Raw genomic sequence first — 21,025 nt, 5'->3', positions numbered from 1 at the left:
TTGCAACCAGCACTACCACTGAAACTCTTGAATGTATTACAGTATAAGTTGCTGTATATATTACAGTACAAGTATTGGTAATGAACATTGTACATTTGATTCAAATGTTGTCTAAAAACAAATGTCTGTCGTTTTTGCTTGTATTCACCAGCTCCCACTTTGCAACCTTTCCAGTAAGACCTCCCTAAGAACTTCTGTCCAGAAACAGATGAACCAAAGCCTTTCTCATGGGAAAGAATGGCAGAGGGCTTGGTGCACTGAGTAGGTGCCCACTTCCAAGCAGCAAAACAGCCCCCTCTGGTTTGGCTGCTCTGAGGCATTCGCAGTGCATGAGTGACTTGAAGGATCTGTCTCATCTCTGAATGAATAGACAACCTCCAACTTTCTTGCCCACTTTGGAACTTTGGGAAAGGACTGTAGCTCAATGGGTAGGGCATCTGCTTTGGATATGGAAGGTACAAGTTCAATCCCTTGCATCCCCAGGTAGGGTCTGGAGAGACCCATTCCTGAAACCCTCGAGAGCTGCTTCTAAGTTAGTGTACACAATACAGTGGTACCTCGGGTTAAGAACTTAATTCGTTCCGGAGGGCCGTTCTTAACCTGAAACTGTTCTTAACCTGAGGTACCACTTTAGCTAATGGGGCCTCCTGCTGCCACTGCGCTACCGCCGCATGATTTCTGTTCTTATCCTGAAGCAAAGTTCTTAACCCGAGGTACTATTTCTGGGTTAGCAGAGTCTGTAACCTCAAGCATCTGTAACCTGAAGCGTCTGTAACCTGAGGTACCACTGTACTGAGCTAGATAGACCAATTGCCACAGTATAAGGCAGCTTTCTATGTTGTACTTTCCTCTACCATTTCATAGTTGCAAGAAAGCCTATTTGCTCATAATGAGCACTGGAGGGCTGTAGCACAGTTGCCATGGTGAGTGTGGCAACCAAATCCTGAAACCTGCTTGTAAGCAAGTATGGCACAACCAAAATGGATTTTCAGTGCCATCCTCAGCATTTGTGCCTATTTCTCACGATGAAATGTACTGGGGCTGTTTCTAGTGTGATTTCTGTATATTTTTAAATAATCATTTATAAAATAGCTCATATTGTAGTAGCTAATATTAATTATAGCTAATATTGTAGTAAAAAAATAAAGAAGTGGTCTAACAATTTGAGGGACGTGTCACAAAGTAAATTTAAATTATTGCTGACCACGAGGTGAAAAGACATCTGTCAGGAATGGAAGGTCAGAGAAATGAAGTCACCTTTAAGACATGTTTTAAAGGGGAGACTATAATAGCATGATGTGTAGATGAGGAGATAGGCAATTCTGACTCATAAGACAGGAATGGGGAGCCTCAGGCCACTGGAGCCTTATGTGGCCCCTCAGGCCTCTTCCGTAGGCCACATACCCCTCCTCCTCTGTAATAGTTTTTGCCTGACTTGAACTCTTATAATGGCTCTTACTTCCCTTGATGAACATAACAAGTCTACCTGATCAGACCGATAGCCCATCTAGTTCAGCATCCTTTTCTTACAGTGGCCACTCAGATAGAAGGCTGGAGGGGTGCATGTGTGTGAGTGTGTGTAGAACCTAGATGGCTCTGCAAAGGTAAAATTCACATTAATTGCTGTATCTACTGCATGTGGCCCCTGGGAGATTGCTCAGAAGGGCAATGCAGAACTTGTGTTGAAGAAGATTCCCCCACCCCTGTTGTAAGAAGAGGCCAAAGTGGGTCTGAACAAGGAAGCGAGGGATAAGGATGTCAGAATGATGGAGATAATAACAAGAAACGGGGAAGGGGAGATAGAGGGGGTGTGATCCGGCTCTAATTTGAAAATTCTATTTGCATTCAGTGTGGGATGGAAAGGAGTCAGTGTCATGAGCAGGAAATAAGAAGGTAAAATAAGAGGGAATTGATAATGAAAAAGTGGATGAAAATGTGCCGAATGTGCAGAATTAAAATAGAAAAAAAGCAGGAAGGTCAGAATGAGGAAGGCGGATAAAACAAATATTACAACAATCAACATGTAAAATAGCAGGTGCTTCAAACAAAGTTTTGGCAGTATCTGGACAAAGTCATAAGAATCTTAGATATGTACAGTGGTATCGCTGGTTACAAACTTAATTTGTTCTGGAGGTCCATTCTTAACCTGAAGCCGTTCTTAACCTGAGGTACCACTTTAGCTAATGGGGCCTCCCCCCGCCGCCGCACGATTTCTGTTCTCATCCTGGGGCAAAGTTATTAACCCGAGGTACTCCTTCCGGGTTAGCGGAGTCTGTAACCCAAAGTGTTTGTAACCCAATGTGTTTGTAACCCCAGGTACCACTGTATATTATAGTGACAGAAATGACAAGATTTTGTAATAGAATTAGAGTAGCAAAAGAGAGGAGCATTTTATTTATTTATTTAACATAATTTATAGGCAGCTTATTCATAAGACCTAAGTGGTTTAAATAAAATATAACAATATACATTAACTAGTATTTGGTTAAATATTCTGTCATGGGCACATTAAAATTCAGATAAAAATTCTGGACATGGAAGACGGTCAAATAGATGCAGATATAGCAGGAAGAAGGATGTAATGGGATATAGTCAACATAAAAATGGCACTTGAAACCAGGGGATTAAGTAAAAGTACAAATGGAAAATACAAGTGGAAATAATAGGGCTAGGAATCACACATTTTCCACTGGAGTGGAAAGAATGGAGAATGGCGTGCTGTGAACAGATCTACCAAAAAATAGTGAATGTTCTGATAAGAACAAGATCCCAAACTTGCAAGAAATTCAGTAAGACAAGAATGACTGACAGTATCAGAGTGCTGAAGATAGATTGAGCCAAACAGGAACAGAGGAACAATCTATTTTTTTCCGGCAGGGAGAATATAGCAAAAAATATAAACTAAAACCGTTTTTGCAGAATAATACAGATGACAGTTTGATAATCTAAGAAAAAAATGTGGTGGTGGTGTACTCAAAAAGGTAAAGAAAAATTGGGGAGTGGAGGCAGAAATGTGATGTTGATAGGACAAAAGAGCAGGCTGAAGAGTGAAATTAGAAAAGGCGCCAAGCCGTCTGTTTCAAATAAAAAGTCAGAGGCTGAAGATACTAAAACAAGGAAGTTTGATAAAAATAAGTCTTTTTGGTACACATTAGTTTTGACCGTTAGTGAAATTATAACACAGAATGTTCAGTGGGATCCAGTCTTGGCTTTACGTAGGATATTTAATATATATCACAATTAGTGGAAAAGGATCTGTTAATACAGGTTAATAATGGGCCCACATGGAAACAGCACATTTCTGGAAATCCAGCAGGGATTTTTCAGGTCAAAGGCAAAACAGCATTACCTGAGAAGTTGACAAGCAGTTGTAAAATGAACCTGGTGAGAAATACAGCAGGATAAATTTAATTAAATATAGTTCACTTTTTGTGTTTGTAAATTGTCACAGAGAAGAAATGTATCCCCCAACTTCACCATACCTTTTTGGGAGGGATAATTGGATAACAATTTCTAATTTTTGTTGTGGCTGTGTTAAACAAATGCAGACACTAAATGTATGTACTCCTTGTAGAGCTGACCCACCCAAATAATTTTTTTTTTAAAAAATCAGTTTTCAAGTAAGAAACAAAGAACCAAGTGAAATCTATTTTGTCCTGAAACTACATGTAAAATAACATCTCTTTATCTAGAATCACTGGTGCTTCTGCTACATTTAAATGACTGATAGTCCTCCTCTACCACACCTCCACCTCAAGCCGTTGTATTGAATTATCTGGGCAGGGATTTCAATGTCTATTCTAGCTGAGGAAAGTCTCTTCAGGTTTGCTCTTTCAACTAGGACGAGATAATTTGTCTAATGTTGTGTTTATTCAGCAAACACTAGTAATGATAATACAGTAGTTACTCTTCTGTGCTTTGCTATTTTAGTAACAGATGTCATACATGAGAGAATAGTCTTCTTGTCTGTGCCTGAACTCTACCAATGATAGGTGGACCTCCTGGCATAACTTGTTCTAAAGCTACAGGGCAATAACAGAACCCATTGGCACCCCACCCTCCTTTCATGCAATGAATGGAATCATAGCAAGGCCTTTTCGTCAGGTCTTTAAAAAAAGCATAAATAAAAATGGGAGGTTAATATGGGCCAAAACAGTATTGCAGATATCCTGACTACTCACCAATCATGGCTTTAAAGTCTAACAAACTCCTTAAAATGGGATCAGTTGCATAAGAACATTCAGTAGAAAAGCTGGCTCATCTTCCAGAGTTTTTTTTTTTTTTAATACTGTTAAAGGCCAAAGGGTTGCATTAGAATCCCTGAAGATAACGCATTGATGCTAGAAAGCTTCTTTAAGACAAGCATGAGGCAAATGAGAGCTGTCACACTTGCAGCAGTTCAACATCATTAAAAAATTGCTCACAATTCTGAACTGTGCTATAGTTGCAACAATACATGGAAGGCACCATATTGTCATGTTTTTACTTTTGGGCATAAAGTTGTATTGCTGTCTTTACGTGAAATGGGATTCCCAGTTACACTGTTTTCCATATGAATATTATCAGTAGTTAGACACATTTATCAGTTTAGAGCAAGCAAATTATATATTATTCACCAATATCTGTAAGCCCCTCTTTATTTTATTTTTTAAAATGTATGTTTACCATTTTATTTAAATGATTTAATCATTTAAATGTTTATTTTTTTATTCAAACTGATTCACAATATTCATAAAAACCATTAAGACCAGTAATCACCAGCAACAATTATAACACCCAGTTAAGCATAAAGCATAATTTCACTAATTACAGCAGCCAGAACCAACAATGAAAATCAGTCAGTAAACAGCTGGGGGAAATAAACATGGGAAAAATAAAAAGATCTTTTAATTGTCTGTGAATGCATTCCATTGTTAGTGCTCTCCTGATCTCCATAGGGAGATCCACAAAGGGAGTGCCATAGCAGAAAAAGCCCTCTTCCAAACCCGGCTATCAGAACCACAGAAGGGACTCATCCAAAGATTGCAGTGACACGGGTGGATCTCTGATGTGGCACGCAGGTGATTTTGGCAAGATGACGCTTCTCTGACCTTGATTGTCATAATAGTAGAAAGGAAAGTAGTCTCTGAACTAAATAAAGCCAAAAAACATGTTTGTACTGTGCATTTTTCCAATGAAAGCTAGGGCAATAATGTAGGCTCTCCATTTTAGTTAAGAGCCTTCTTGAGGGACATATCTAACATTAGGGATAGTCTGGTAGGGGTATGTATCTATTTAGCAGTACTCTTGTTGAAAGTTTGTATACTGACATGCAATCTCTTATCAGGCATGTTTACAGCAGCTTTTGAACTTTCAAATACAGAGGAAAGGAAGAGTGTATCCTAATGGATATAATTACTATGATTTTCATTTTTCTTGCTGCCTTACATTTCCCCTACCCCACAACACCATTTATAGATAGGAATAATATTTTAATAACTTGGAGTTTCATTTCCACCAGCATGCTCTTGCATATTCCTTGCCCGCTCATGGTGTTTAATTGTGATTGACTTAAAATAGTTCTGCTTTCAATATAATGCTCTTTGCCTACAGCTTTGTCAGTGCTAAGTTAAAATCCATAATGAAAATGCAATTATTAATTCTACATGAAACAATAATTTCTAGTTCTGCTTCATGAAGTAATGGTTTGTTACGTTTTTTCATGCACACTTTAGTCCCACCCCCCACCTAAAATTCAATGTTCTTAGGTGTTCAATTACATATAAATGCTGGCTCTTCAGTAACAAGTGCCATGGGGCCACATTTAAGATGACACAGCCGTAAACAAATACAGTGCAGACACATTGGCTCCTCCTGCACATCTTGTTAAAGGCAGCCTTTCCCAGCCTTGGGTCTCTAGGTGTTCCGGACTACAACCCCCATTATCTGTGATCATGAACCATGCTGGTGGGAATTGTAATCAGTTATCTTCTGGGGAGCCTGGGCTGGGGAATGATGTGCTAAGCCACATTTTTGTGCAGCATGTATGAGTTGAAAAGAACCTAATTGAGCCTCAGGCTCCTGTGTTCCCCACTTCACTCCCACCTGGTCAGGTAACATTTAATTTCAGTTTCCCCTAGCAGCCTAGCTGAACCTGAGATAGTGATCACAACTAACTTTAGTTAGTTTCAACAAGCTAGTTTCATAGTCCATCATTCAAAGCTGAATTCCTTTTAAAAGTGACTAGAATTTGTAATCAACCTGAGATCCTAGTATGCTGAAAAAGGACTCCTGCGCCTCTCATTTTTTAAATGTGAATTTTATTTGTTTTGGGCTTCTGAGAATTGACAACTTTTCTACTGTGAAATGAGTGTTTTGTTGTGGCCATGGCCATTAGACTTCCAAATGTGTGCTTGGTTGCAAAAAGGTTGGGGTTCATCTTAGTTGTCATGCAAAGGCAAGCCAAGGCTAGAAGAAACTGAAAGTCAACATTGTCAAAGTACTCTTGGCCAGGGGAGGGGTGCATGCCAATGGGAGTAGGGTTGGCATACGTATTTCAAAAAGTGAAAATCTGGACACAAAGGGGTTTTTTTGCCCAAAGTTGTTGAGCATTAAATTTTTGAGCTGTTTTTAAGGAAATTTGCCTAAATCTAGACTTCTGACATGGGTTGCCATATGTCCGGACATTTGGGCAATTTGCGCCTGAACATTGTTTCCGACAGTCAAATCCCAGCTATGTCTGGGAAATTCTGGATGTATGGCCGCCCTAAATGGGAGGATCATTCAGGCTCATGCATCTCACTCTAAAATGGTGGCATGGTATGATGTGTGAATGTAGCGAATATATTGAGATAATGGAAATGGTTCATTAAAAGGCAAATGTGTGCAAACCTTGAGGGGTTCCAAAAGCTTATGTTTAAGACATTAGAGCTTCTGAGCCCAAAAAAGCAAACAGAAAGTAGGTTTGATTGCAAACAGAAAGTAGGTTCATAAACTGTTTTGTTTAAAATTCATCACTTATTCTCAGGGGCAGTATATTGACAACGACCATTTCCCCAAATATGGTAACATTAGGCAAAGGGATAAGTGAAATAAATCAGTATAAAGAAGGAACTGAGGCAAACAGACTGAAGTTAGGTAAATTTGATTTTCTGACTCTAAGGTACCATAGTGACCTTAAAAAAACACATTTGGTTTTGTACCAGGTTTCTCTCTGTGACAAATAGCTGAATAAGAATAAAGCTATTGAGCAGAGAACTCCTCTGACAGTTAATTTTGACAGTTTCATGTTTTAAGAGCATAGAAAATTATAGATTCCCTACATTATTTTTAGAGGAGACAAAATTGGAGAGGGTCTGATGGCAGAATATATAGTTCACCATAATAAGAAAATACGTTGAGGATGGAGTAATTTGAGAATCCTTAGCTACTTGCTGTGTGTGGTAAAATATGGATGGATGTGCCAGCTGGCAAGCAGCTGCTTCTTAAATCTAACACTTCATTCTTGGTTATAGTGCAGATTAATATAATTCTGAACTAGTGACTCACAGGAGAGAATAGACTTTAGTCTGAAAACTTTACTCTGGCATTAAGTTGTGAAGATCTGGAACCATTGCATGTTATTACATAGAATTTCATAGGCCTGCACCTATAGGTTATACAATAAGTTACTAAAAAGTTATGGATATAATATCAATATGAATGGTTGCGAGTGGGGACAGCTTTATAATTCCTCCACATCAAATAAAGGATTCATTAGAGAGGAGCTATAGCCATTATTCTTTTCTAATTACTCTCTTAGAAGCGTTGCTGGCAATTCCTACCTTTAAAACACAATGCATATTTCATAATGATTTATGCAGAATCATTGCTTGGAACAATACTTACATTGCTAATGCTGTAAGGAAGTAGGTTAAAAACATTGTTCGGTACATGCTGAGTTTGTTTTGTGCAAGCTATTTGTCCCTAAGCATGCAGGAAACAGTTATTATAATGAAGGTGCTTCCATTATCTGAATATCAACTACTTTTATGGCCTAGGTTTATTTTAAAGTCCAGGTAGAATAGCTGGAGTGTGTGGGAAGAAATCATATAGCGTTATATTTTCACAGAAGTGATGGAATTGCAGTAGGGAAACTACCGTATTTTTCCGTGTATAAGACTAGGATTTCTTATTTTAAAATAATGTTTAAAATTGGGGGTCGTCTTATACACTGGTAGTTCATAGGCGTGACCTGGGACTGGTTGCTTCCATGAGCCAGAGATTGTCTGCGACTCTTGGGCTTGTTATTGGTGGCCACGGCAAGGGCTCTTGTTGATTGGCTGTCACTGCACCAATTGGGCGGGTGATTGGTGGCTTCCGCCAGTGAGGGGACAGATGATAGCTGGCTTTTGGGATGCATGCGAGTAGCAGCGTAGGTCTAGCAGGTGAGCTTTTTTCAGCAATCCTCCCCCCAAAAAGCTCAGCAATCTCCCTCTGTTTTCTTATTTGGAATCCTCCAAATTATAAACAGGGGCGTGTTATATACAGAAAAATATGGTAGCTGCAGAAGTAAATATTGAAAAGGAGTATCAATTTTCATGAATTACATCTTCTCTAAAATGTTGCTTTTCCTCCTGCTGTGAATTACTAATAGAATTGCTGATTATGTTGAGGTATGTTACAATTAGCCCTTGGCTAATTAAACAATATATAACCTTTAAAACTGGGGGGTATTGTTTTTGTTTGTTACCATGCTATGCATTTTGTGTTTTATATGGTGAATCACCGTGTGATCCTTGTATAAAGGGTGGTATCATCATCATCATCATCTGTTGAGTGGATATCAGATTAGCATGGGATATCCTGGTATTAATTAACTCATGATTCATTATTGGTTTTGGTCTTACCAGTAAGCTACAATACAGTAGATAATTGATCGCATTTAAAAAGTGTTGGCATCCTGGCATTTCACTTGTCACCACTAACTGCTCTAGACGTACAGCAGTTCCAAACATTTTTCCTGCACCCTGATGTGCAAGTGGACCATTTTTCTGTAGTAAATAATAAAACATGCTAATGATGTTTTGGGAAAATATATTCTGTGAAAATTGCTCCTTGACCTACCCGTAGACCATTTGAATGACCTAGAATGGCTCATTCTTTTTCTTGTCAAGTGTGTTTTCTCTTTCAGATTGTTTTTTTCTTCACATGTTCCCAGCCTCCTTTATGCATATCAGTTTAGTGGTTGTGACATTATTATTATAATCTCCTTTTGCTGTTTTAGAAGCTAGTTTACCAGGCTGCTTTCTGGGCTGCTTTTCTTTATTACATTTGCAGAGAGGCTGGCAGTTACGGTTTGCATTGTAGGCTTTGGGTTTATGTTTGGTTTTACGATGAATTTTTTTTATTCTTTGTATGGCAAATGTTTCTATATATTGCTTAGAAATGATATTTTTAAAGCACAATATAAATGCCATAAAATAATTAATTAAAATTGGCTTATAAATAACCACTGGGTGGTAAAAATTGCTTTTGGGAAACCAAGTAGGGAGCACGTTGCAAACAGCAAAGTGGTTTGTTCTGTTCTTTCAGGTGTTTAACTGTGTCACAAATAACTCTATTTGTTAGTGGTCTTGTAAGCAGGCTAGGTCATTTTTTGTGGTCCAGAAACTTTTAGTGAATTGGTTTGAAAGGGTTATTAGTGAGGAAAATGGTCAGTCCATTTTGCATCATGGGAGATGAACTACGAACTGGGCCTGCCTTGGTTGAAATCTTTAATGCGGCCATGAGAAATTGTGTACTTGGGAAAATGGAACAGGAATTACTTCTGCTCATTTATATTTGCATACCTTAATTGTTAGCTGTTAATTTTGCTGAAAATATTGTTCTTGTTGATTTCTCAAACTTTCCTAATGCAATTAAGAAATGAATCCTAAGCTTGAAACAAATTGGTTATGCCTGTTTTCCTTAGTTTCCTTTAACTAATGGAAGACTGCCTCAGTTTGCTTTCAACAATGCCTCATTTCTTGTGTAAGGCTAATAGCAGGGTCAGTTCATTATTCTGCTTTCCTTCACTAGCATCAGCATAAATGACATTCGTCATTGTTCTTCTAGCACTTTTTAATGGGTTCTGAGACGGATTTTTTCAAAGCTAAAAACAGGGCCAACCATGACAGTTACTATTCTATGCTACATACCAGCCTTTCAAGTGAAATTATTTAAGTATCCATGGACCAGTTAGATCCTAGCCTCTTTCCCCACCCTTTTTTTTTTTTTGAAGAAAGCTTCGTGAATTGGGTCTGTAATATGCAGTGCCAAGGCTTTGAAGATCTTTTTTATTTTTGCTCAGGAAAACATTTTCATTATCCACAGTACAACTCAGAATAATTAAAAGGGTCATATTGAAATATGTCTGCCTCTAGCACAAGGCAGTGTGGATTGGAGAGAAATGTTAACCTAACTGGCATCTTGAACTCAAATATTTGTGCTAGCATATCTGCTAGTGATGGTGGTGCAATGTCATGCTTTGTGACAGTGCTGTGATCATTGGTCCCATCCTTCTTAGCTAGCAAAACACACCCAGGTGTTGTTGTTTTTTACACATGTCACCAGAGGAATGCGCTCCACCTTCTCTTGCACTATTTGCACCATGGATGGCATTAATGTGGGACTAATAGAAATGAGAAGGACCATTAGGGGGAAAAAGAAGTGGTACTTTGTGGCCAGGGCAGGTTTTCTGTTCACCATACAAATGAATGTGAACTGAATTGAGGTAGGCCTTTTGCAATGCACCCTCAGGGTTATTTGTCATACCAAAAGAAGGAAAACAGACAGACTTACGCATTAGATAGTGACCTTCCAAATCTCTCTTTGAGGTGACCTTACACATCTTTCTTCATAAGTAGCACTTTCCCTTATGTTTGTTTGCTATGTTGCGTGGGAAGACAGTTCAAGGGAAATTTCAACCTCTGCATTTGTGTCTGTTCTGCTTTTGTGGGCAATCAGGTTAGTGACTTGCAGTTAAGTGTATTGCTAATGGCCAAATCCTCTGGAAAGTAGGTTGTTTTAATTTGCAACCAATAGGAGGGGAACGTGAATTACAACTTGCCCTCTTAAAACTGAGCCACTGATTTATTACCAGGGTATTGTTTCACCTCCTCCTTCAATCAATCAATCAATCAATCAATCAATCTATTAATTGGAATTTAGTAAAACTTTAATACCTTGTCATAAAGACCTGAGCATTTCAAGGAAACGTAGTAATTAGTATTAAATTCTTACCCAGCTGCACGCATGACAAGAAGCAACCGGATGATAACTTGAGCGACCGTCGGTATTGAATTCAGGGTTATTCTTTATATCGTTCAGTATGTTTAATGAGCATAACCGTAGGCTTAAGAGAGGTAATAGGCTGACACAGCTGTACTCATAGGTCTCCTGAAATTGCCTCCCCCTGTTTACAAACAGCAATGGACATTAAGAAAGTGTTTTCTTTTATGACCATCTAGATAAATCCAGAACATCATTTCTTCTTAGTGAGAGCAGTGAATTGCAGTGGCGAGAGTATCAGACTAGGCCCCAGGAGACCTTGGTTCGTATCACTACATCATGGCACTCTCACTGGGTGACTTTGGGCCAGTCACTATCTCTCAACCCAATCTGCCTCACAGGGTTGTTGTGAGGGTGAAATGGACTTGCCAGAGAACCACGTATGCCACCTTGAGCTCCTCGGAGGAAAAGTGTGTGTGTGGGGGGGTGGCGGGTATAAATGACATTAAATAAATAAGTGCTAAAGGGGTTGCTGTGTTAGCCAGTTGCAGTAAAAGCAACAAAGAGTATTGTAAAATAGGATGCAGAGTCTTCCCACATCCAGTCTGCACTTTGCTTTTCCATGAATGATTGAGGAGTATTTTTATTTATTTATTAAATTTGTATACCACCCTTCATCCAAAGATCACAGGGTGGTTCACATATGAAAAGACAGCAAATGTGACTTTTTTTCCTTTAGTGGAAGATTTATTAATATTTACATTTTACATTTTGAATATTTTCAGCCCATTCGTAGAGAAAATAACCTCAGAAATGTTCACTTAACAATAAGCAGACAAATGTTAGTACAAGCTACAGTGGTGCCCCGCAAGACGAAAAACTCGCTAGACGAAAGGGTTTTGTGGTTTTTCAGCTGCTTCGCAAGACGAATTTCCCTATGGGCTTGCTTCGCAAGATGAAAATGTCTTGCGTTTTTTGCAAGTTTGTTTCCTTTTTCTTAACACCGTTAATACAGTTGCGACTTGACTTCGAGGAGCAACTCATGGAACGCGGTGTGGCAGCCTTTTTTGAGGTTTTTGGCGATTTTTGAAGCTTTTCCAAAACTTTTCTGACACCGTGCTTCGCAAGACGAAAAATTCGCTAGACGAAAAAACTCGCGGAACGAATTAATTTCGTCTTGCGAGGCACCACTGTAGTTACTTTGGTCATATTCGGTTAGCCACACTGGATGGTAGACAGCCAAATGGAACAAACTTTACAGGATCAAAAAGTACATGCATGAGGCTATATAAGGAAGGTACAGTGGTACCTCGAGTTACATACGCTTCAGGTTACATGCGCTTCAGAATACAGACTCCACTAACCCAGAAATAGCACCTCGGGTTAAGAACTTTGCTTCAGGATGAGAACAGAAATTGTGGCATGGCGGCAGCGGGAGGCCCCATTAGCTAAAGTGGTGCTTCAGGTTAAGAACAGTTTCAGGTTAAGAACGGACCTCTGGAATGAATTAAGTACGTAACCGGAGGTACCACTGTACTTTTCAAGATAAAAGATGCCTGTGCTTCCACAAATCTGCTTCGACATTAGTTTTAGAGCCAAGTATTTTGTTAATGTGGATAACAAAGGAGTGGGAGGGAGAATACAGTGGAAATCATATTGAAATCATGTAATCAAGGGATCCTCTCAGGATTACCTTGGTAACCAGTATATTCAGAAAAATAGCTTTGCTGATACAGGGGTCTCAATCAGTGTTTGTGTTCCATTAGATTGGCATATGAAGGTTAAATTTGGGACTGCAGTTCTTTCCTGTTCTGTATTTAAAGATTGTTAGACTTGCCCTTGGGAGATTATTGGACAGAAACCGTTTATTTGAATATTTAGAGTAGGGCAAAGCCTAGAAAGTTATTCTCTTTTTGTCAGCAGACCTAGAAAGCTTTGACCTTTCTTGCATGGTAGTTGGTTTGAATAGATTCCTTGGTAGGCACTGGAACAAGTTTCCATCTTTTGCAAAATTATTTGAAAAAGAGAGTGCATTTTCAGGAAGTAGTGTAGTACAGTTGCTAGGACCCTCTTTTCAGATAATTTCCTAGGATAGAATCCAGGAGGAGATTGAGAATAACTCTAAGGCTCATTCATCTCTTCCCTGCCAATGGCTGAATTGAAAAATCCATTGTTTTAAGTGGGACTTACATAACTGTGAGAGAACCCATTATTAGATCTTAGGCTCTAAGCCCTTCAGAAGTGATTAGGCTGATAATTTATTTTATCTAACTGGATTTGTATACCACATGATTGTAGAAACCTTGAAGCAGTTTATTATTACTTTATGAATCAATAATTATATTCTGCCCCAAAATAGAAATAAATTCAGCAGTTTAAAAAGAGCTATATCAAGAGACTTGCATACAGAAGACCATACATGATTCCTTGCTACCACACCTCACGACCAACACTGAAGTGGCAAGCACCATGGCTTTGTCCGTGAAGGGTTAATATGTAAAGTGTTACTTATACAAAAAGCAAGCTATGTAAACTTCAAACAGTAACACAGTTAACTCACCCCTGTCTTAGAGGCCCTTCCCATCTCTCATCCATCTCTCAGGTGAGGGTAGTAGCTGACAGCTAGCCAGTGTGAGAAGCCTCCTCTCTCCCAACTAATTGAACCAAAACTAAGGCTTCCAAGCAAGGAGATAAGCACTTATGAGTTCATTTTTTCAGTAAATACCAATTAATCCTGGGATTATCTTGACTACCAAGTTACTGTTTACAGGTCTTCCGGGACATTTGCACCGTTTGGTTCTACACATCTAGGGTAGTCATGCTTTCCTGGTCCAGAATGGTCATAGCTGTTGTACCAGCTGAAGCTGGTAAAAGGTCCTGTGTGTTTTGACATCTGACATTTGAATGTTTTATCTATTTATTTTAAGAAATGATAGTCACATGTGGCTTGTGGCAAGGAGTGTTAATGTGGATGTAAGCATGCAAGTGATATGTAAGTCATCTCTAAAAACAAACAAATTTGTGACAACCAGAAATAAGACTTAACTGTTCTTGTTTGATTTTGTTATAATGTAAGCCAGTGGGCACAGGAAGCTGTGACTAATACCCTTTCATTATTTGACTTAATGAGTTATGTAGTCTTAAAGGTCACCTCTTCAAATATGAATATAAATTAATGGGAACACTCCAGAGAAATTGGAACTTCTGAACAAGCCACATTGATTTTAAGTAGTGGCCTTGCACAAAAGAATTCAGTTCCAAAGACAACAGAAAACAAAAATGCAATGTAACATGTTTGTTAGCAAGATTCTATCCATTTCCTTTAATTAAAAAAATGAAGAAATAACTGAGTGACATTACCAGTTATGGAAAAAAGGATAAAACACAATTTTAAAACTACATATTGTTTTTGGAAATGGCAGAAGATGTTAAACCTTCCTAGCCACCATTCACTGTTGTTGGGCTTCTGCCAGTCTCTCTTACTTTGCTTTTTGCAATGGTGGCAGCTCTGTTGTGATAGGAAAACATATTGTGATGTGATTGCTATTGGAAAGTAATGAAGGCACAGTAGGGGTGTGGGGGGCCTCATTGAGTGAGACTGATAGGCTCTAGGCATAGGCGCTGACTCCATGGGGCTTGAGGGGGCCCGAGCCCCCTCAAAAATTCGTTTGGGGGGCTCCGCCCCCCAATAATCTCCGCGCCCCTCCAGCAGAGCGCCATCGCCGCTCCTCCTCCCCCAGCCCAAAATGCACAGGGTCGGGCTGCATGCCTCCTGCCCTCCCTCCCGAGCAAAAGCTCCACCCAATTTCCTTCGGAGCTGATTAATAGGCGCAGCACGCTCTCCCCTATTCGCTCACGAGGAGGCGGCGCCACTTTATTTGCATATTCATGAGCTTATTTATTATTCATGAGCTTTCCCGGGGCCCCCCCAATATTTTTTATAAGTCCGCGTCCCTGGCTCTAGGAGATGGCTGGACCAATCACATACCTGTTCTTCTAATGCAACAGTATATATTGGTGACATCCAATTATGTCTGCCCACTTGCTCAATCAAAATCTTCATGTATAGCAACACTCAAGGTTTCTCCAGCAGTCCCAACATACCCAAAACCTGCTCTGTAGGGTCCTCCAACCCTTGTGGGGTTAAAGACAATAAGGCACAAGTTCCTCAGACCTAATATCTGTAGTTTTAGCTTTAAATATGAATCCAGGTCCAGATCTTTATGAAAATTTTATGCAGATAAACTATTGCCTTAGAATCTCATCAATTTGGATGAAAAATCCTCTGCAGATGTAATGCATAACTAAATAATTAACAGTAGTCAGAACTCTTATATTTGAACCATAAGGGGAACAATAAGGATTAAACTACCTACTGGCTCCTGTGGGAAGTATAACTAAGCTCAAGTATGGCATGTAATAAATGTATGCAGATATGAAGGAATGGGCTACTTAACAAATGGACAAGTATCCTTCTGATGTGAGAATCTTAGTTTACCAAATGACCATATTTGAATTCATACAATAAGTCCAAACCCATCAAGGAACCATGATGGGGGCAATCTGTCAGCATTCCGTGATGTGCCCAGAGATAGACATGAGTCTTAGCACTGCCAGAATGGAGATAATTGTCATCTGTGGCAGTGATTAATACACATATGTTCTCTACAGCCCCTGAAAGTTGGAAATGGTTTGAGAGACCTTGTGCAAGATGGATGTACATAAATGGAACAAAACTAAAGAAAACAAAACATGAAGGAATCTTTGAAAAACCTTATTAATTGTGAATGCTACCTATTTATGACAAGCTTTAATCTGTAGTAGCGTGAACATATGTAGTGTTGCCATTTTACCAGGGTTGAAGTTTCTGATCTATTGCCTATATATTAATGATATATTGATTAATATATCATTGATTAATGATATATTGCCTAGATACCACCTCCCCTCTTTTCCATTCCATACTGGAGTGTGGTGAAATTACTGTAAAAATTAATAATATTAAATTGTCAGGCTGGGCCCCCAGTGCACTGTGTAATAGGTCTAATATATCTACCTTTACCTCACAATTGTGAAAAGAAAATTGGAAAATTCGTATTTATAAGGGAAGTATTTTAAGCGACGTGTATAGTGTAAGGAGATGTGTACAGTGTAAAATCTTGGTGGAAGAATGCCACATAGCAAGACATTCAACAGTCTAAAACCCTTGCTTAATACAACAGTGAAACTTGGTGAAAGAATGCCACATAGCAGGCTTTAAACAGCCATTTGCTCCATGGCCTGCAGCAGGTAACTAAGTAACTAGGCAAAAACATTTTATGAAAGTTATGTATTTTGTACTGTGTAGAGGAAGACTATCATGGACTTCTGTGGATTTATTTGCAAAATTGGCTTAAAGTGTCACCTGCAGAAATTATGGTAGTGTAGTTAATAGATCTGCAAGTTGAAATTAGGAAGCCTGAAAACAAATCTTCCCTTGAACAAATGTATCTCAAATAGTAGTTTTGGAAATTGATTGTTGTTATTAGGATAAGAGCTTTGTAGAGTTTACAAACAGGTTTAGAAATTTAAAAAAGAAAAGAAAAGCTAGAGCAGGTTTGCAAGATGAGATAGGTGCATTTAAAGTATCATTATGTTCAAAATGATCAAAACTTGCTCAAATTGTGGAATTTATCTAATGACTACATCATTTTACTCTAGGATGATGAAGTCCTCTTTGCATGCAGAAGAGGATGATTTTGTGCCAGAACTTCAGAGAAGCATTCATCCCCGTGAAAGACCAGATTGGGAAGAGACTCTCAGTGCAATGGTAAAGTTTCACTTCCTTTTATGCATTGTTGTCTGTAGTCCTTGAAATGCTGTTCACTGGTTTATAGAGTGTAGATTCCTGCCTCCCCTGCCCCACCCCCCAAAAATCATCCCACTTAGACCATATTTATAAAATTGAGTATTGTGCAACACATTACATTCTTTGTATATATACCAATAGTGAGAAGGAGATGATGATGATGCCTGGTGATTCTGTTCCATGAATACATGCCTTGAAGCATGCCTAGTGATCGTTTAAATGTTCCATAATGTTGCAATGATTTTCAATTTGCATTAAGCTCTCTTTCAGCTAGGATCCATAACGTGTGATCTTTCCCCCTTCTTTCTAGTGGAAAATGGTCATTGAAACATAACTTACGTAAAAATGATTAACAAGATTAATCTGGTCTGAGTTCCCTTAAAACTCACCAATCGGAAAGCTTACATTATTAAAATTTCTCCCTCGCTCATTTGTTTAATTCACAAGCAGCATTTGGAAAATGTGAAAAGTGAGGGATGAAGGTTCTTTAAAGTCCATTTTTAGCGTATGTTTTGCTTTGCCAGGGAAACAAACAAACAAAAAAAAGGTGTGAATGCTGAGCACTGCTTGTTTCCCATAGCAGTAGCTGTTCTACTTTTCTCCTTGGGCTCGATGGTAAAATGAGCTTGCCACATGCTGAAGTGAGGGGCACCCCTACTGTTCTAGCTCTGTTCTGTAGTTAGGTAAAGGTAAAGGGACCCCTGACCGTTAAGTCTAGTCGCGGATGACTCTGGGGTCGCGGCGCTCATCTCGCTTCACTGGCCGAGGGAGCCGGCATTTGCCCGCAGACAGCTGATAGTTTGTTTCTCTAAATTTAAAAAATGTGAATATATTTGTTGCTTCCTGTGGCTCACTTGAGATACTTGCTTTAACAAGCACCTTGTGAGTAGGCGGAATGAATCTTTTTATTAAGCTAATGCTTTTGGGCAGGGCAATGGAAGATCTGGAATTATTTAAGAATGTTTATAACCCACTGTCTATATAAAGTTTATATATAATGTTTCTATGAAGAAAAATCTCTCACCTACACGCTGCTTAATTGTATACATGTGAGTGAACCACACCAAAGCCCCAAGGCCACAAAGGTAACATTGGTGCTGTAGATCTAGCAATTATGGTTACTTCCAGATGACCTGTTGGTTGACCATTTATCTTGACTCATCTGCATAATGTTTACAAGGAGTTAGATGTTGACTATTGAGAGCTCATTCTGATTTTCTAATGGCAAGGTAACATGGCCTTGCATCAAGAAGTTGTTATAACCGTACTTCCTAGCACATTTTCTTGTCAATTTATTCCTTGAGGAAGGTCTGGGTTGTATCCAGTGCTAGTCCTAGTCTGAGTAGACCCATTGAAATTAATAAACATGGCTAGCTTGGCACCATTATTTTCAGTGGGTCAACTCTATGTAGAAGTTGGTTGGCTATGCCCCCCCTGTTGTTGTTGGTTTTTTTAAGGAGTGGAGTGGAGGTGGGGAACTGGTTTGTTGTGCAAAAACACTTAACTGACTTTCTGTGTACAGCCTGAATTTGCCAGTTTATGACTGAGTTACACTTGAAAAGGGTAACTGTCTAGAAATGCCCAGAATCGTGTAATTGAAGTTTTCAAGGTCAATACCGCCACTGTAGATCTGAGTAAAAAGCGAGGCTATCCTATCCTATTCCAGGATCAATACTTGGGATGGAAACAGTATTCTAGCAACTTAAGGAACATCTGAGTTTTATTTTGTAAAAATGTTTCCCACTTTTCTGTGTTCTTGGTGTTCAGTGACCATTAGGAGAAACCCAGATGAACTCCAAGGCATTTCTCAGAGAGGGTCAACTATCAGTTGGTTCAACAGCAGTTTTTGTTTGTTTGTTTATATGTTCTTGTTTTATTATGAGTCTGTTATTCATTTTATTGAAGATTAAATTTACAGTGGTATGTCGGGTTACAAACACTTTGGGTTACAGACTCCACTAATCCGGAAGTAGTACCTCGGGTTAAGAACTTTACCTCAGGATGAGAACAGAAATTGCGCGGCGGCAGCGGGAGGCCCATTAGCTAAAGTGGTACCTCAGGTTAAGAACAGTTTCAGGTTAAGAACGGACCTTAGAACGAATTAAGTTCGTAATGAGAGGTACTACTGTATTTGAACTAGGAACATTTTCATTGCTATTCTGCATCATTCCTACAATCTCTTTATTGCAATGATGGGAGCTGCTTTCTAGAGGCTGTTGCAGAAGAGCAGTACATTTTCTCCACCAGGAAGGCTGCACTGCACATAAATTTACACTGTCTCAAAGTACCCATCTGTTGGCACTGATAGAAAGTAGGAGAGATTATTTGCTGTAGCGTGGCTTTATGATGTGGTAATAGGACTGAACCTTCTAAAGCAGTCTTCCTGGCTAAAGCACACCCTTGGCTATTTGTTCACAAAATCCCTCCTAGCTAGTTTAATGAATTGAATGTAATTCTTTTCCAGTGCAAGATATATTATTTGCTAGGCAATAGATTTCAATTGTTGTAATCAATTGTCATTACACTGTAACTCCCACAAACTAAACAACAACAAAACAAGTAAATCCAAATGTATGTTAAACATTTGATTTTTCAGAAATGCAGATAATCAAAACTTAAAATTCTGAAGTTCTTCACATCATTTGGATTAAAAAATCTCATTGACTGTTGACAGTATTTGGGGTCAAAAAACATAAAAAGTAGGTTTCTCACTGTTTTTGTATTTAAATCCCAGGCAACAGTCCTGTTTATGTCACCTCATGGAGAAATGCACAAACTCAGTTCTAGTTAAGAGATGCCATTTGGAGAACCAGTTAATTAGAAAAAATGACATAACTAAAGTGTTGATAGGAAAGGCACCCAAGTTGCCCTGCTCTCTTAACTAGTAAGCAGGTTCATTCTTTTTTTATATTTATACTAGTCTAGGAATTTTAGTTCTTCTTTTAGAAATAGATTTCGGTATAGCTATTATTGTCTTTGTTAATATATACCGCAGAGGAATGTTTTTATGGAAACTTTCTGTTCTTTTTCTGTGCTCTTAGTGATAAAATTTCCAAGCTTATTCCTTGTTCTGTTGTCTGCTCATGTGACTTCAGGCAGGTGTTCCTGGTATCCTTGCAAAGATTGAGCACAGTTAAGTCAAAAGACTTGAGCTAAATAAATCTAGGATGGATCATGATGAAAGGCATCAAGTTGAGGAAGTCCATAACACCAAAGGGAAAGTATAGGGTATATATTAGTTTGGCATGCCTCTCCAGTCTTCTATTGTGTTTCAAAAAAGGCAGTATGATCTGAAGTCAATATCCCTTTTGAGATAGAGGCAATAATTATTTTATTTTTCATTTACCGTGGACTTTCACCTAAAGCTCCTAAAGTGATGTACAGAAAACCCAACACATTTGTTTGTTGTTCAGCAGAAATAAGTAGGAGTCCTGTAAATAACAGTTGTGATTGAGAGTCAGATGTACAGTGGTACCTCGGGTTAAGTACTTAATTCGTTCTGGAGGTCTGTACTTAACCTGAAACTGTTCTTAACCTGAAACACCACTTTAACTAATGGGGCCTCCTGCTGCTGTCACGCCGCTGGAGCACGATTTCTGTTCTCATCCTGAAACAAAGTTCTTAACCTGAAGCAATATTTCTGGATTAGCGGAGTCTGTAACCGGAAGTGTATGTAACCTGAGGTATCACTGTACTCCATAGGAGGGACATGGTTGCATCTGCACAGTACCTCTCTCTCTTTGTGTGTTTCTGGTAGGCTATATAGTCCGTTAGTTAAGACAGTTCTTCATAAGGAAATATGGGCAGTGACTATCAAAGCCTGAGAGCCATGTCCAACTTCTGAAGTTTTTGGATATTCATATTCTTATATTAGGAAACTATACCGAGGAGCAGATTGTCTTCATAGCAATACTCCTTTTCTAAACCTATTGATTTTATGCCTTGAAG

At 38.9% G+C, this 21,025-nt stretch overlaps 1 protein-coding gene across 7 annotated transcripts in view; it reads left to right on the top strand.

Annotated features, from left to right (window-relative positions):
* ARHGAP32 (Rho GTPase activating protein 32) overlaps nucleotides 1–21,025 on the top strand; it is a 199,896-nt gene that overhangs the window by 66,378 nt on the left and 112,493 nt on the right. For all 7 annotated transcript variants that reach the window (XM_082201334.1, XM_082201335.1, XM_082201337.1 and 4 more), the window contains exon 2: nucleotides 16,930–17,038. In XM_082201334.1, the coding sequence (XP_082057460.1) occupies nucleotides 16,930–17,038 (109 nt within the window). The remainder of the gene's footprint in view (nucleotides 1–16,929; nucleotides 17,039–21,025) is intronic.

This window comes from Podarcis vaucheri, assembly GCF_965113315.1.
Source record: "Podarcis vaucheri genome assembly, chromosome: 15".
In the NCBI taxonomy this organism is placed as follows: domain Eukaryota; kingdom Metazoa; phylum Chordata; class Lepidosauria; order Squamata; family Lacertidae; genus Podarcis; species Podarcis vaucheri.
Note: the sequence above shows the minus strand (reverse complement) of the source record. Positions and strands in the feature narration are given on the sequence as shown.